This window comes from Nycticebus coucang, chromosome 15 (genome assembly GCF_027406575.1).
Source record: "Nycticebus coucang isolate mNycCou1 chromosome 15, mNycCou1.pri, whole genome shotgun sequence".
NCBI lineage: Eukaryota > Metazoa > Chordata > Mammalia > Primates > Lorisidae > Nycticebus > Nycticebus coucang.
Window position 1 is genome coordinate 91487546 of NC_069794.1, and position 17323 is coordinate 91504868.

At 45.4% G+C, this 17323-nt stretch overlaps 1 protein-coding gene across 1 annotated transcript in view; it reads right to left on the bottom strand.

The window, feature by feature from the left end:
• FREM2 (FRAS1 related extracellular matrix 2) overlaps positions 1-15760 on the bottom strand; it is a 170479-nt gene extending 154719 nt beyond the window's left edge. The window contains exons 1-2 of the mRNA XM_053563919.1: positions 10325-15760; positions 5302-5391 (exon numbers count right to left, since the gene is read on the bottom strand). Of these exons, the coding sequence (XP_053419894.1) occupies positions 5302-5391; positions 10325-15497 (5263 nt within the window). The 5' untranslated portion in view covers positions 15498-15760. The remainder of the gene's footprint in view (positions 1-5301; positions 5392-10324) is intronic.
• Positions 15761-17323: the final 1563 nt, after the last annotated feature.

Sequence of the window (17323 nt, forward strand, 5' to 3'; positions counted from 1 at the left end):
TTAAGAAACATCTTAGATTTGATGCAGAGGCCTTGGGACTTAAAAATGAAGCAACACTGAACAAACCCAAGTTTACAAAATGACTTCTTAATGAGGATGGGGGGGAGAGATTTTATGCTCTCACAGTTCTTACCTGTCCAAATGTTATATCAAAAAGTGGGTTAATTACTATACATAAAAATTCTATTTTTAATGAGTATTTTTAAAATTTTCGGTGGCTTATAGGAAGCGTCTATCTTCTTTTAAATTTTAAACTGCATAATTGTTTATACAATAAGCTGACAACTTTTTTTGTGAAAGATTCTTTAAGAATAATATAAGCTTTAAACTGTTCGTTCAAATCTTAACTATGAATCTCTTCAATCTTAAGTACCTTGAAGGGAGTATTTCAAAGGAATTTTCACAGTAGCTAGTTTCATGAGTTCAAAAATGCGAAAGCTTTACTAAAAAATCTTTCCTGGTGCCACAGGGATTTAAATTAGTGACAGGGTAAGAAAATGTTCCAAAGGAGAGTAAAGGGTTCCCTGGGAGTTCACAGGAGCTTTTCTTAGAATAATATTTAACTCCTCCATATATAAAAAGGGAGCTTTTCCCCCCTTCTATTTATGCATTTATTGCTTTTAATGTTTGTTACGTATTTACCACGTGGGCCACCTGCAGCAGACACTGAAGTGCAAAGATTATGGTATCTTTTTGATATGAAGGAGTTCCTTCCTTACTAAAGGAGGCTCTCCCATTAACAAATAATCATAACATGACACTTCTGCTGTAAATGAAGTTTGGGATAGAAGCACAAAGAAGTCTGGCAGGGTGATGTTGAGAGCAGGGTGACGTCTGGGCAGGTGACTGGCAGTCTGGGCTGTGGGTGCAGTGCCCAGAATGGCTGTGTGAGGCCACTTTCACGCCCCAACATAGAGCTACAGGAGCCCCTCGGAGGGAAAAGCAAAAAGGCCCCCAAGGACTTTCATGTCAACGTACCTCACAGAAAATTCTAGAGCATCCAGTGCTGAAAGGGAGTCAGATAAAAATATGCTTGACTCTGAAGGGGATAAAAGAATACATGCTTTCTTTCCCCCTAAATATTGCTGGAGTACGAGAGCTAGAATTAGAATTCAAAGAGGCAATCGTCACAGAAGGATGTATTTCCCAGCTCTCTAGTATTATTCTTATGAGTCAACCCCATGAAGATATTAAGGATGCAAACAAAAAGAAATGGAAGACTGGTGAGCTCAATCCATGGATGGCTGCTCCGGATAGACACAAGCTCATCAGATGAAGCCACAGACTACTGGAGTACACTCTTGAATGTCAGAGCTGGACCAGGATGTCGACGTGTTCATATGTGTTGAGTGGCCTCAGGATAACCAGATGGATGAGGGACATGTTTATGCTTTTCCCTAATATTCTAAAAAACATACTTCAGTACTAAATAATAATTTCAAGAATTATACTATGATACCAGGAACGAGTTTTAGGACAGCATGACTTTTAAGGTATTTTAAAATAAAAATCCACATTCCAGAAAACATAAACTTGCTGTCTGTCCTATGAGCAAAATCTCACTCTGACTTCATTCTCATTCGTATTAAACATTCCTCAAAATGTGATCTGAAGTTTCTCCCTTATAGGTGTATTCTGAATAAGTGTGGGAGTTAACAGTTATCCCTGTCTGGGAAAAGCATCCGGGATTCAAGTCGGCCTCCAGCTGCCTGGCTGTGCAGCTTAAAGACGGTCGTTACTCAGTTTGCTGACTTGATTGCCTCAAATGCCAAATGCAAGTCATACTGTTTTGTTGTTGCTATTGCTGTGGTTTCACCAAGTCACAGGGATGCTGTGAAGGCGAAGTTGTGTAAGTAACAATAAATCCGGTGGAAGTTTAAAATCTAATTGAACCCTCAGATATAAAGATGCGTGTGTGTATGTGTGTGTGTGTGTACACATGTACTTTATCAGCCAACGTGTATTCAGTCCACATGTGGCTGAATATTTGTGTTTGAGTATTTAATCCTCGAATATGACATGATGGTGAGAACTTTGGTCCAACATAAGGAAACATGTTCCTACAATCCAAAGTGTCCAGACATCAAATAGGCTGTCCCAGGTGGAACACCCTGATGTTACCTACAACAGACAGTATCTTCCTTACTCCTGTCAATTGATAATAGTCCCAAAGCACTTTATAGCCTGAAAAAGTAACTCTGCCCCGAGGGCCACTCCTTGGATGGGGGGTGGGGGGGGTGACGCTAATCCATGGCTACGTCATAACAGAAGAGGCCTGTGCCCAGCCAGGTTCTCATGGCAGCACCTGAGACAATTCAATCTGAAACAAGAGGTGTGAGCCTTGCTCTTCTCCTCAATCTCTTATTTTTGATCCCTAAAATTGTGTTTTATTTTTAAAATTATTCAAGGATTATGATTGCCTCAGTAATTTCCTTAGTAACCATCCTGACACCAACCATGTTGATTTGAAGAAAGCAAATATAGTGGATAGGGTAGAAAATTGGATGTAGACAGGTCTTAATTTTACACCATCATACCTTGACACACTTCCCAGGTGGGAAATACTAGAGTGTTTCACATCCTCATGAGGAGGACTTACGGATATGCTTACTGTCACGGTGTACAGTAGTCCTAACAAATCATTGCAGCTAATACTCCACGTTTAAAAAGCACTGCACTTTTCACCCAAATGTGAGAACATTTATAAAGCAATGTAGATATCCTAAAGAAAGTAAGAATCAGGTTGGAACAGTTTTGGGGTATGTGTACATACATAACTTCCTATTTTTTAATCTTGTAGATTTCTGTGTCTATTTTGTCAAAACAAAGTTTGCTTACATCAGAGGAATTAAGGTAAATTCTGCTCAACAGACAAGTTTCCAGAATCTTCCTGAGCCCCATAAGTCATGGTATGCAGGAGGGAATAATAGGCTAAAAAAGAATATTTCTGAAATTTTTCTCCCTCACAGGAAGCTGTAACTATAAAAAGGCTCCTGAAATGCTTTCATGCCTGTTCCTTGAAGACAAAGACAACCATTACAGGTGCTTCCATGTTTTCAGTGTATCAAAAAATTAACCCAGTATTTCCTACTTAATGTTTGAAAACACGATAGTGTGTCATGCTTTCCAAAGTTTGAATACAGACAAAATTGCTAAAGTAAATACTACCCATATCACCCAGCTAAGGAATGTGTAGAATAGAATAATAGAATGTGTACGGGTATATAGGGGAAAAAGTAAAATTTTTAAAGTACAGATTTTTTGTGTCTCAGAATAATTGCACCCTTTGGATCCGGAACATTTTTGGCAATTTAAAAAAAATCACACTTTTACTATTGAGGTTTATTCCGTTGTTCTAAGAGATAAACATGGTGCCTTAAACCAATAATTGCATGGATCAATTTTTTTATATATGTGTTACACAGATTTGTATTATTTCATGGTCTCACTCTGAAGTTTACTTACGGCAGAATTTTCCCTTTGAGCAGCAAGATTCAACAAGCAGATTATTTTTGAGAGTCGCTTTCCCTCTTAGAACTTTATTTCATGGTCAGATTCTTTTTATCAATACAGAAAATACTAAGCTGTGATTTGTTTAATCTAAAAAATAAAGTCATTACTTCTATCAAACCTCCAGCTAATAGTAGAAATACAATAATTGAGCCCACGTTGATACACTTTTTTGCCTCTCTGTTACACACCCAACAGATGTCACTTTTCAGATCTGTGATCATCTTGCGTAACAGAGATATTTTAAACAAATGCTACTTAATGCTTCCAAAAAATATGGAGAGCAAAGATGCGATCTTTGGGAGATTGATGACATAAAAGGGTGCTACAGAAAAAAAAGCAAATGAAGGGAACAGGTGACTGGGGTCTGAATGACGTCTCTCCTTCCCCACTTCTCTTTCACACGTGCTCACACCTGTGTGCTGTTCACACAAGACATGGACATAGTGAGGTTCTCTGCTTCCTATGAGGGCATCCGGAAAGAAATACCTTTGTTTGTTTGTTTGTTTTTGAGACAGAGTCTCATTATGTTGCCCTCGGTAGAGAGCACTGTCATCATAACTCACAGCAACCTCAAACTCTTGAGCTTAAGCGATTCTCTTATCTCAGCCTCCAAAGTAGCTGGGACTATAGGCGCCCTCCACAATGCCCGGCTCTTTTTTTGTTGCAGTTATCATTGTTGTTTAGCAGGCCTGGGCTGGGTTTGAACCCGCCAGCCCTGGTGTAGGTGGCCAGCGCCCTAACCACTGGGCTATGGGCACCAATCCCTGTTTGTTTTTTAAGACAGAGTCTCACTCTGTTGCCCCAGGTTGAGCGCCACGGCCTCAGCCTAGCTCACAGCAACCTCCTGCCTCTGCCTCCTGAGCAGCTGGGACTGCAGATCCCCCACCACAATGCCACAGTGAGTTTTTCTATTTTTAAATCTTGCTCTTGTTAAGGCTGGTCTTGAAGTCCTAAGCTCAAGTAATCCACTGCCTCAGCCTCCCAGAGTGCCAGGATTATAGGTGTGAGCCACTGCATCCAGCCTTAAAAACATTTTTATGATCAATCTAGAAGTAGAGAGCTTCTCTAGAAGCTCTCTACAGTTTTCCTCCTTGTCTACAGAGTTAGGCAGAGAAGTGGTTGGAGGCTGTCAGTTTTGGAAGGCACGGGGACAATAATGTTGCCCAAGAGACTGAAATCATAACTCATAGCCAATTCTCTGCAGTATTCTTCAGATTTCGGCAACTTTTATTTAGCTAGACTAGGTCATAAAATTCCCCAAAGTCAGAAAATCATTAGATATTTTGAGATTGGCGAGATAAAACAGATTATTTACTTAGCATTAAGTTCTTGGAGAATGTAATACATTGTCCGTCAGCGTTAGTCCACATAGCATCCACGGGAAAAATTAGGAAAAGAAGCCCCCTTGGGTAGACACAATGGGATGGGCATGTGGCTGTGAACAGATCTGGGGCTGGATTCCAACATCCTCTGGTTCCCTCCAGTAGGCAACCCCATGCAGGGTGTAATCTGAATCTGTAGGCCTGGGAATCCTATTTATACAGAGCTCTCTCTTTAGAACTTCATAAATCATAAGACAAAAATAATCTAACGAGGACATTTATCTATAGTAATGATAGGGTAGGAATGTGTCAAAAGTGAGACTCTAAATTTTCTACAGGAAACAGCAAATTCACTCAATATAGATGCCCTGTTATAATGTGAGCAAAGAGCAACCAAGGACAACCCCCGCCCCGCCACCCCATCCCCGTCCTTGTTTTCACTACTAAGAGAGTGACATTTACTTACCACCATCTTCAACGGCAAAATGGAACATATCACTTGTGGCATTGACCCCTTCTCTTAAGACATAACATATTTTCATGTCATCGATGTCAGCTAGCAAATAACCAACAAGCAAGATGATTAATTACTATGGTAAAATTGACGACTCAGTACATTTTATTGGCGATTGCTTTTTCTATAAACATGTTTAGATTCCCTTCTCCTCCTAAGAGAAAGGGCACTATCCTATTTCTCAGATTTCTAAGCCCCTTGATTTCAGCTGTGTCATGGAAATCTGATCCCTTACACAGATAAACCGAGTGTAAGACTTAGGTTATAATAATAGCTAGGCGTTCCCCTCCCAATGGTAGTTGCCTATTCATGTACCAAAGGGGCGACCATCTAAATATGGAATTCCAGGCACCATGACAGGTGGAAAGGAAGATATTTTGAGGCATGGCAGATTTCCTGCCACTCTAGAAGTGATGGCCTTTGCCTCCCTGTAGGACTGGCTCTCAGAAGAAAGAAGCTTTGCCTCCCACTCTGGCTCTTTTCTTACCTTTTGTGCTTTATAGTAGGCGCTTTTTTTAACCTCTCTAAACTTCAAAAAGAAAAATCAAGGGGGTTATCCTTTAAAAATCACACAGCTTGAAATAACCATGATAACTCAATATCAAAGAGAACTTAAAACAAAATACAATCTAAAAGAAGTGGAGCTTTGATTCGTAAGAAAGTTATACCACCTCAGAAGTGCCCCTTGCCTGGCTTCCCACTCTGTTAAATTCACTTGCACAGATTTGTTTTCATTACTAAGATACTTTTAAAAAACTTACTCTCCAACTTACCTGTTTCTCTTCTTAGTGATGTTACACCAATAATACAATAAAAAAATATATCGTTCTATTCTGTGATATTCATGATATCATAGCTAAAAAGGAGCTTTGACAGTGGTAGAGAATACAGTAGCATCTCTGTCAGTTGACCACCTAGGGACTGTAACAACTGGCCAACACATGGAGGTGGTCAACATAGGGAACTAGGCCTAGTTCATGTGGTGCATGTCCGGTCTATGAAAATTAGGGTCAACTGAAGGAGGTGGTCAGCTGTGGAGGGTCTACTGTATTTATGTGTCTCGTGAGTGTCCTGTGGTTTATTTATCTCCTAAAGCCTCTACTAAATGCATGCTCTGGAGTTCAGAGGTTTATAGATAAGACAACAACTTTATGAAAGAGTAATCTTAAGTGAGGCAAAGTTTTAGAGTCAACCATTGCAAGAATTTCCATAGCTCCACTTTACAGATATGAAAAGTGGGGTCTACCCGGGCTCGTAACAGTTTTGAAAGGTGACCCACTCACGGTTGGGTACACCCGGGGAAGGGAGGCTGATGTTGTGGTCAGTGACCCCTCCAGAGGCACCAGGAGGGGAAGCAACTGTGAAAGATTTGCTTCCATCTTACCATCTCGTCCCTAAACTCCAGAACATCCCACACTCACGGCCTAGTGTCGCCTTACCTTTCTCTACAGCTATCCTTTTAGCAGATAGAAAACTGGGAATTTTTTTTTTTCCATCTTACCATCCCACAGTTCTTTGCTCAGCATCTTAGAGCAGTAAAGGGTCAGTGTTTCTCAGATTTAAATGAAAGAGCCAAGTGGTCTGGGAGACCACACTTGCACCTCCGTCCACCTGTGCACGTTGTGACTTCTCCTCAGGGGTGAGGGGGCCTCTGTGAAGCTCTTTGCCTGTTTACTCTGACAACTCTTAACTTTTATAGCCTTCTCTTTATCAGTAAGCAATGCCATGAACTCTGCTGAGCACACATCCTCACCACAGGGACAACCACCTCTGACCATGTGGGGAAGACCCTTTTCCAATGTTTCCATTTCCTAAATTTCATAATAAAGCCTAAAGTCCCTACTGGGGGAAATAAAAAGCATTTTAGTACCCTCAACACCTGTATCGATGCTTTCTTAAGCAAGAATATAGTATTAAAGAGATAGTTGTATTGAAGTAAATCACCACTTCAAAACTAATTTTTAAGAAATGTTTTTCACAGTAAAGAAAACAGGAATGCAATTATACGGCTCTCAAGTCTTAAATTTTCCCTCCGAATTAGAGCATGTGCTATTGATTAGTTCAAACATAGTGAAACACTTTTAATTTTTTATGTACAATTTGTTAATACTTTATGGCTCAAAAAAGAAACTTTTAAGTAAAGAATTGATCATAACACTGTCATTCAACAGATACCTCTAAAAACATTAACATACTGCTACTACATAAACACTAGCTTTCTTTTTTTTGCAGTTTTTGGCCGGGGCTGGGTTTGAACCCACCATCTCCGGCATATGGGGCCAGCACCCTACTCCTTTGAGTCACAGGCGGCGCCCAACACTAGCTTTCTTAAAGGGTACAAGTATTAGATAAAAATCTGATAGCCAAATGTTATCTTCCTTAAGTAATCATCTAACAATTAACTAGATTATTTTCTAGTTGTTAAATATGCATTGAATCTATTTCAGTTTATCTACACAATCATCTGATTTTTTTTGTTTGTTTTAATTCTAAGTACATTAACATGCCTGATAATCACATCTGGTTCAAATTCTTGGAGGAAAGAAAGACAATTTATAAATCACCCTCAGTAGATTTATAATTTATAAATCTATAAATAATAGATATTATTTATAAATCTATAAATAATTTATAAATAAATAATATAAATTTATTTCTATTTATAAATTATTTCACACAAGATATCAATATGTTCCTATTGTAGAGAAAACAAATCCAAGTATTTGAGACAAGTGATTAGACCTGGCTTTAGGGGAGCCAAAGAGGTGAAGTTTGAAATAAATGAATAATTTTCCTAATTCTGATTAACTTTTCCAAATAATGAAATTTATAAGTTTTAGAAATGGATTAATTTTTTTTTCTTCCAGGGACCATTAAGTCAATCTAATTTAGGAATAACCTTTTCTTGTGCCACATAACCCTTGTGCCAAATTGACTTATTTCAGTGCATTGAAAATACATCAAAATATAGTTTAGCTTATACATTCACGATAAAACACAACCCAAAACAAAAAGAATTCAGTCTTCACTCTTCTAAACGCTGCTTTTGTTTCTTCTACTGGAATATCAGCCATGGTGGCTTTCTGATGGAGCTTTCTTCCTTTTTTAATCGCTTATCTAATCTTCACAAATACCTGCTATGAACCAAACTCCAGCCTCGACTTGTTTAAATGAGTCCCGTGCGATTAAACACCAACAGTTATGCTAGTCAATATTTGGGTTTGCATTGGAATGTGATAATTTCCCCTAAGATGATAACTCTTAAAAAGTATCATCACTTTTCAGACTAAACATAACTACTCTCCAGTTACAAAGACTATAAAAATTAATCATGGTGACCCAAAATCAGTGAGATGGAACAATGGCCTATATTCATACAGCATAATTTTGGGGCTGAATCAATGGTAAAGAAAGAATACATGAATTCCAGTATTTTGAACTATTGGATTTGGTCCACAGAATTAAAACTAAATCATCTGCTTGTCTTCATCCAAATATTCCTTTTTAAAATTTCTAAAATCAGATTTCTTTTTAGGTAGGAGGAGTAATTTCCAGTACCATTTTCTATCATGTAACATATTCCTTTCATTCTCTTCACTTTCCATGAAAATAACCCAGTCTAAGATTGCATCGCGTCTCTATCCTCAGCAAGCCTCTCACAAAAGTTTCCTGCTGGTCTGGTGTGACAGTTGGCACTTAGGTTTTCCTGTCCCTGCAGGCCCTAGGATATATTCAGGCTTCCAGCCAAGAATCAGGATGCTGGAGCGTGGGGCTTTTTGCCAGCATCTAAAACAGAGGAGTAGTTCACTTTAACACAACATTTCACTACATCCATGTTTACTGAAGCATTTGTTATCTACCAGCACAACAAGGTTGTAAGAAAAGAACACCCCCACTGGGACACCCTGGGGTTAACTCCATCTCTACTCACAGGGCCTGCAGAGGAAAGATCTAGTTTCCGTTCTGATGTGGTTGAGATTTTCAGGAAAGCAACCCAAATCCCTTTGTAATGAAAGTCACACGTTCTATAGAGCAGTGCCCTACCTCCCAGCCTCCAGTCAATAAATAGGCTTCTCCCTCCCTCTCTGAATAACCTGCACAGGTCACCAGCCCTTCCTGTCTCAGGCTATGTCTATCCACAAAGCAAATTCAAGGCTAGAAGAACCCTGTTGCCTCAGAGATACAGGTGCTTGAGGTCACTGGGGTTTGTTACCATGTTTGCAATAATGAAACAATTTCCTCCTGCTATTAATCTTGTTTGCACATTTTCAGGTCCTTAATGAAATGGATGTACATTTTGGTGGTGAACCTATCGTCTAGAGCAGGCTTTTCTTTTTGTGTGTATCATAGTAACATGCCTTCCACACATACCTGTAAGTGTTACAACTCTACATATGTGTTTTTCCCTTACGTCCTCGGACAGGTATTTGATTGAATCATGAAATACTACATTTTTTAAACATCTACAATGTAAAATCGAATTTTTCTTCTAGTTACAAAGTTCTTCTTAACAATCGTAATTGTCCTGGAACAATGCTCTTAAAAATTAATCGAAGGGACATTAAGTTTTAGCCTTTTTAATGAATGGTAACTGATAATGATAGCAATGGGAATAAACAGAATTTAGAAAGCACATCTTTCTCTAAGAGGCTAAAAATGCTTCGTGAACTATTTGCGGCATACAAAAGAGAGGATGCTCAGAGGACAGGTGCTGCAACAGAGCAGAGTTGGAAAGCCTGTTTATTATAATTCACCAAAGACTGGCTCCTGCTTTACCTTCCCACTGTCAAAACACATTGATACTCCCTCTAATGAAGGGCGTGGGAAGAAGACATGGGTAATTAGAGAACCGTTCTCCCATGATGTGGGTCTTTGTTTTCTCCCCTATTTTCCCCTCCCCTTCCCTTCTCTTAGACTCTCATTTGATGCTCTGCCTAAACGACTTTACATATTTGGAAGGAAAGGGGAGACATACCTTGGGTAAACTGGGTGATGCTGTGGTTGCCTCTGCCCAGGTTGAGGAGATACCCATGTCGAGGGGCCTCTGTCACCGTAAACCTCAGAGAAATGTGTGGGCTGTCTCTGTCTTGCACTTTCAGTATTTTGCTTGTGATCATAAACCCCAAGTGGCCAGTGACCAGAGTGCGAAGCGAAGAGGCCCCTTTATTCACTGCAATTTGGGGGGCACTATTGTCAACAGCTAAGACCTGAATCTTCATCACTTGGGGCCTCCTTGTTTCAAATGCTGTATTAGGGAAAACATAGAAGTCTGCATGGGTGCCATCGGTCACGGTGAAGGAGAAGCTGTCTTCACTCGACTCGGTGCCATCATGTTTGTAGCTGATTAAGTTTTCATTCAAGTCTTGCTTGGTAAAAACCATGACTGGTCTGGTATTGTTGAACAAGAGATGGCCGTGAACAGGCACCTGGGTGACGGTGAATTTCAGGAGTTTGTCAGGAGTATCTCTGTCTTCAATGGTGAGTTCAAAGGGAGTAATCAGCTTGTTCTCACCTTCACTGACCACCAGGCTATGGACTGTGACCACTGGCTTTTTGTTGTCCACATCACTAATGGAGATCCGGAACGTCCGAAAGACAGGGTTACGTCCATCGGTGACTTGAAACTCAAAACTGTCCATCTTCACCTCATCATCAGCTGTGTGGATGTAGTAGATTTTGTTGCCCGCCAGTTGGAGCTGAGTGAAGGATGTGATGGATGCTGCAGGTTGATCTGTGCACTCTAAGTGGCCTCGCATGGGAGCTCTGGTGATGGTAAAAACCAAGTTTTCATCAGGACTGTTCAAGTCACTGGTGCTGAGTAGGTCTGTTGTGAGAGTGACCTTGCCACCTTCTTTCAAGGACACTCCTTTACTTATCACATCAGGGAAGACAATGTCGACACTCCCAATGGACACATAGAAGTAGCGATCAATGAGGGCATTGATTCCGTCAGTCACGTCAAATTTAATCAGGTCTCGAATGCCTTCCTGCCCCAAATGGACATACTGAATTAAGTTTCTGTCCACTTCATCCTGTGTAAAATTCATGCCCAGAGTGATATTTTCAAAAGCTCCTGTAGGTTTTCGTCTCTGTAATAAGCCATGTCCTGGCCCGTACCGAGTAATATAAACCAAAGATTTGTCTTCTGAGTCTAAGTCAGTTGCCATTAATATTTTGTTATTGATAATTTTAGTCTTCCCAATTTCTATTTCTAGTCCATTATTTATGGCCATTCTGGGGGTCTCATCATCAACAGGGATAACCATAATGAGGACCATCTTTTCCAGCGAGTGCTTACCATCTGTTAGTTTAATCACGAAACTGTCTTCCTGGGTCTCTGAGTCATCATGCTCATAAATAATGCTGGAACTCTCTATGATCTGGTCCAAGGTGAAGCTTTCGACCAAAACCGTGCCATTTATCAGCTGATTCATGATGTGACCATGAGTAGGGAACTGGGTAATAGTGAAAGTTAAATCATCCTGGGGAATGTCTGCATCGGCAGCGTTGAGAATGGGGCTATCGATCACCAGACTCATGCCTTCCATCACCATGAATTCTCTCATGAACATCTCTGGCTGTTCATCATTGGCAGGAATGATAACAATGGGGAAAATATGTCTCTCTGAAAAGTTGATGCCATCAGAACAACGAAATATAAATCGATCTTCCACAGGCTCCACCCCTTTATGAACACTCTGGACATAATTAATGTGACCCAGCCTGAGATCCTTCAGAGTGAAGGCGCTTATGGCAATCCCCGCTCTTGATTTCTCAGAGCCTGGTGCTGGAGAAATGTTTTCCACATAACCAGAAGTGGGCTGAATAACTATCGTGCACAAGATGTCATCACTCAGGGAATCGGCATCTTCAGCACTTATATGCACTGACGTTATAACACCTTTATCACCTTCCATTACTATAAACTGTTCTCCCACAGAAACTTCTGGGGCCTGGCTGTCAACGGGCAGGATGGTCACCCACACAGTAACTCCTTGGATAGTGCTGCCACTGATTTTCCATTCTTGAGATGTATCTGACAGACTCAGGTTGAAAGAGTCTGCTTTGGGCAACAGGCCTATTTCACCACTGGTGTGGGCATAGACCACAGAGCCCTCCAAGATGTCCCTTTGGGTAAACTGCTCTACTGGAACTCCATTGACCAAGATTTCCCCATACAAGGGTGGATCTTCCAAGAGGAAGGTCAACATCAAATCATCGGTGCCCTCCTCAGTCCCCTTAATGACATTGGCAGTGATTTCAGTAGCCCTGTTCTCTAAGACATCTAGGTAGGACTCCAGAATGCCAGCAGGATGGCTCAACACAGGCACTTCTTCATCTGCTGTCCGGACAGTCACTCTCAGAGTGATGGGCACCACGTGGTGTCTGTCACTGACTTCCAAAGAGCAGCTGTCAGTTAGGGACTCATCCCCGTTGTGGGAATAGGAAATTCTGCCCAGTTTTATGTCCTCCAAGTGGAAGAGCCCCCCTACACGCAGTATCTGTCCAGACACTAGCATGTGGCCGTGTCTGGGTGCCTGTGTGAGGGTGAAAGAGATGTGGGCAGCATCTGTGTCCACATCACTCACATGCAGCTCAGTCGCACGTAGGATGTGTTGGCCATTCTCCTCAACAGTGAAGCCAGTATTGAGGATCTCAGGGGGCTGGTTGTCCACAGGCTGCAAGTAAAGCGTGAAGGTGCCTGGAGCCATGTTCCCAGCTCTGTCCTCCACCTGGAACTGGAACTGGGCCACTCGAGTAGCCACTCCTAGTTCTCGACCTGGGGGTCTGTACGCAATTTTATGGTGGTTGATCTGGGCTTGGGTAAAATGGGTCACCACGACTGAGGGGTTGTCAGTCAGGACCAAGGTGCCCAGCGGGGCTGGGGAGTGGTTCTCATCGGTGTCCATGGGGGGCTGAGTCACCGTGTAACGCAGTTCTCGGTCATCTGTGTCCAGGTCAGTGTACCGCAGCCACTTCTTCCTCAGCGGTGTGAGCTGGGATTCCTGCACCACCATCCGAAGGGGACAGCCACTGCCCAGCTCTGGAGGGAGGCGGTCCACGGGATGGATACGTATCACAAACTTCTGTAGCCCGGACCGGTTAGGGGGGTCATGGTTGTCTTGGACTCTAAACGTGAGCTGGTCCATGACTGGCCCAGGACTGTGGGGCCCAGAGTGTCTGTAGAACAGCCTCCCCTCTGTGATGTCCTGCTGGAGCCATTCTGTCACTGTGCGCTCGTAGAACGCTCCCTGCTTCCTCCAAAGGCCCTGGGGAAGCTCCTGCTCCTGTTGGGGAGGGTGGGTTTGGCGGAGAAGCAGATGCCCCGTAGTTGTGAAGGGTGACTCCAGCACAAACAGCAGCAGAGAGTCATCGGAGTCCATGTCAGTGGCACTTAGAGCAAGGGGCAGGATGGGTACCGTGTCACCTTCTGCCAGTGTCAGCCCCATGTTGGCCTTGAGGACCGGTGGCTGGTCATCCACAGGCACTAAGGTGATGGGAAACAGAAACTGCACCTGGTGCCTGCCACCCCCGTCCAGCATGCGGAGCACCAGGTTGTCGCTCAGCGAGCCGTCTCTGTCAGCATGCTGATAGACCACCTGGCCGGCTGCCAGCTCACCCACTGTGAAGCTTCTGGGAGCAGAGTTGCCACTGGACTCACCTAGAACCACCAGGTGACCGTGCCGGAGCCCAGCCACTACCTCCAGCCACACTGCGTCCAGGTCGTCCTCGTCACTGATGACCAAGTTTTGCAGACCACTGCCTGCAGGCCCTGTGAGGGGTCGAGACTGACCTTCATAGAGAATCAGACCACTATTCCGGGTGACCACGGGAGCCAGGGTGTTCATGGGCTTCACCACCACCATGAAGGCAAAAGGGTCTGAAGCTGCTCCTTCCGGGTCCACCACCTCCAGCTCCAGTTCAAAGAGCCGCTCCTGGTCGGAGTCTTGGGAAGGCGGCTGGTAGGCAATCTTTAGGAGGCGTAGGTCCCGCTGAGTGAAGGAAGACAGGGGCAGGCTACGGTCATCTGTGCTCACCAAGTAGCCCTGGCCAGGCTGGAACGGAGAGGTGAGGTTAAAGATCAACAGGTCAGGGGCGGACTCAGCGTCCTCGGCTGCCAGCATGTCTGGGGTCAGGGCGGTCAGTACAAACTGGTCTACCTCCATCATCATCATGGCCACAAAACTGGGCTTGGGTGCGGTGTTCTCCGTCCCTCCTCGGATCCTCACCAGCACCTGGAAGTGCTCGCGTTTCAGAGCAGGGCTGCCCACAGGAGCCCCTCGTGAGCGCAGCTCCACCACCATGGGGACCCAGTCCCTGTTTGGTGAGCGACTGGGGGCTGTGTGGCGGTAGCGCACGCCCAACTCCTGGAAAGCTTTGCAGTCCATCAGGAGAGGTTCCGGGGCGCCCCTTTCTCCATCTCCTCCAGGCACCTGCGGATAGTGGAGGAGTTCTCCATAGCGAGGCAGCGCGCCCAAACCGGAGAGGATGCCCACGCGGCACTCCTCGGTCTGGGGCTGGTAGGCAAACTCCAGGCTCCGCGCGTCCAAGGCATTGCTGGTCCCCAGCAATTCTTCCACGACCAGGGGCAAATTCCGAGTCACAACCTCCAGCTGGGTGAAGACCACCTCCACCTCCAGCACCAGGGGTAGCACTACCGCCCCTCCGGGAGCGTCATAGCGCAGCTGCAGCCGGACGCGGTCCCGCGATGGACTCCGCGCGCCCAGGTGCGAGTAGCGCACCTCTCCAGGGCCGAAGTCGCACGGGAAGCGCTTGGGACTCAGGTGGCCCGGCCGCTGGGCCAGCGCGTCGTTGTCCAGCACCGACACCGCGCAGCGGTCCCCCGGCTGCACCTGCAACACCAGGTCGTGCAGCGGATCCAGCCAGACTTCACGGCCGAACGGCACCCGGAGTCTGCGGTTGGCCAGCACTATGGCGTCCTCCGCAGGGACCCCTGCAGCCCCCAGGAGACCCGCGGAAAGCAACACCCGTTCAGGAGCAGGGGGCTGTGCTGGGACGCGGCTTACCAGTGACAGGAGCAGCGGCAGCAGCAGTAGCAGCCGGGACGGCGGCGGAGGTATTGACTGAGAGCTGGCGGGGCTGACTCTCTGGCGCCAGACGAGCCTGGGGCTCCCGGCTGCTTGCATGGTCCGGGTGTTGGGGCTCGGGCAGCTCAGCCTGGGAGCGTGTAAAGTCAGTCCCCAGGCGGGCAGCAAGAGACACCTCCGGAAAGTGCCAGGAACTTCACACGCAGCCTGCGGGTGAGGGCGGGGGGTTCCTCCTTCAGCCCCGGGTGTTGCAGAAGTTTGCAGAAGTTGCGCGGGGCGGTCGGGACTGGAGCCGCAGCCGAGGAGGCGAAGCTAGCGCAGGCTGCGCGGCTCCGCCGCTCGCGACTCAGCCCCTTGGCTCCTGTTACTCAGGACCCCGGACCCCGGGCTTTGGGGGAAATCCCTCCCCTCTCACCCCTTTACTCTAGCCCTCCCAGGAGGCCAATCGTAGGCCCTGGGAGGAGGCCCCGAGTCGCGGGTTGGGTAGCAATTTCTGCCAATCAGCTCGGCAAGGCGGGGAGACTGCGAGCGGGGGAGAGGGGGAGGAGGGAAGGCGCAACAGGTTGAGTGTGGGGAGCGGCGCCTGGAGCTGCAACCCGTGTTCGGGGCTCGGGGCTCGGGGCTGCTAGATCCCGGGCGCCGACAGAGAAGCCAGAGCACACTGCTGTGCTGGATTCGTTTATTTTTTTGGTGGTGGGGGTGGGGTAGGGTGGGGCAGTTTTGGGCCGGGGCTGGGTTTGAACCCGCCGCCTCCAGTATATGGGGCCTGCGCCCTACTCCTTTGAGCCACAGGCGCGGCCCTGGATTCATTTCTTCATCTGCCCGAGATCTAGAGTTATAACTTTTCACCACGTCCGGGCCCCATTCAAGGTAATCCCGCGCAGGGCACGGTAGTTTCTCTGAAACCCAGCGAGGAGGGCTTAGACTCAGTGCAGCTAGACTTTGAAGCAAAACCCAGAACAGTTTGGGAAGAAACCCTGGAGCCTATTTGCTAAAGAGCAGCTGGAATTCAGAGCTACGGCTCAAGCAGGCTGCACCTTCCCCACCCGTCCCCGGCCGCCCTCTTGTAAATTACAATGGCACCGTCTCGGGATTGGTGAGTCTTTAACAAGCCCCTCCTTTGCAACCAAAGTTCACAGGAGTAAAAAGAAAAAAAGGGGCATTTGGAATGCGTGAGAAATGCAGTTCGATCAGAATCTCTAGTCTCTCACCAAAGAATAAATTCTAGGGAATGTAGCCCCGGGCTCTCCCCAAGCCGCGGCTGTCGAGGTAGCTGTCATTAGAGACGGTTCTGTTCTCTCCGCAGTAATTAGACCACGCTCAAGTTAAACCCACTTGTCAGCGTCACATTTCTGTGCAAGCCGCGAGAACTGATAAATATCCTGAGGGCGAAGCGAGCGAGTCTTGGAGCCCAGTCCAGGCAGCCAGGTTGGGAGTCAGAGCCCGGGCTCCTCCTGCCCCCTGGTGTTTGTCCCTCTGGTTCCCGAGGTGCAGAGATTCCCTTTCTGAAACGCTTTCCTCACCTCCGCTTCACCCCCTCACAATTATTATGAAACCCAGCCGTTTTCAGATCGTCTTCTTCAGCAGGCTTGCTTACCATGGTCAAAATGGTTTTTTTTTGGGAGGGGCTAATTTTTTCTCCAATAAAACAAATCTAATTATGAACAGGAGCAGAGACTTGGACTAATAAGCACATTGCCCTTTACCTGCTTAAAGATATTTTGAATTTGGAAAGGAGAGGAATGTAAGAAGCTGCTAATCCCTTCGAAATTTAAGTCCAAGTCCAAAGGGAAGATGCACACGTGGGTTATTTCAGTAAGAAGTACCTCTTCTTTTAACCCTTTCTATTTTTACCCTGAGCTCCCCCAGTCCAAAATTTTGGACACAGTCTGACACAGTCACAGCTGTGTTCCAGGCCACAGCAC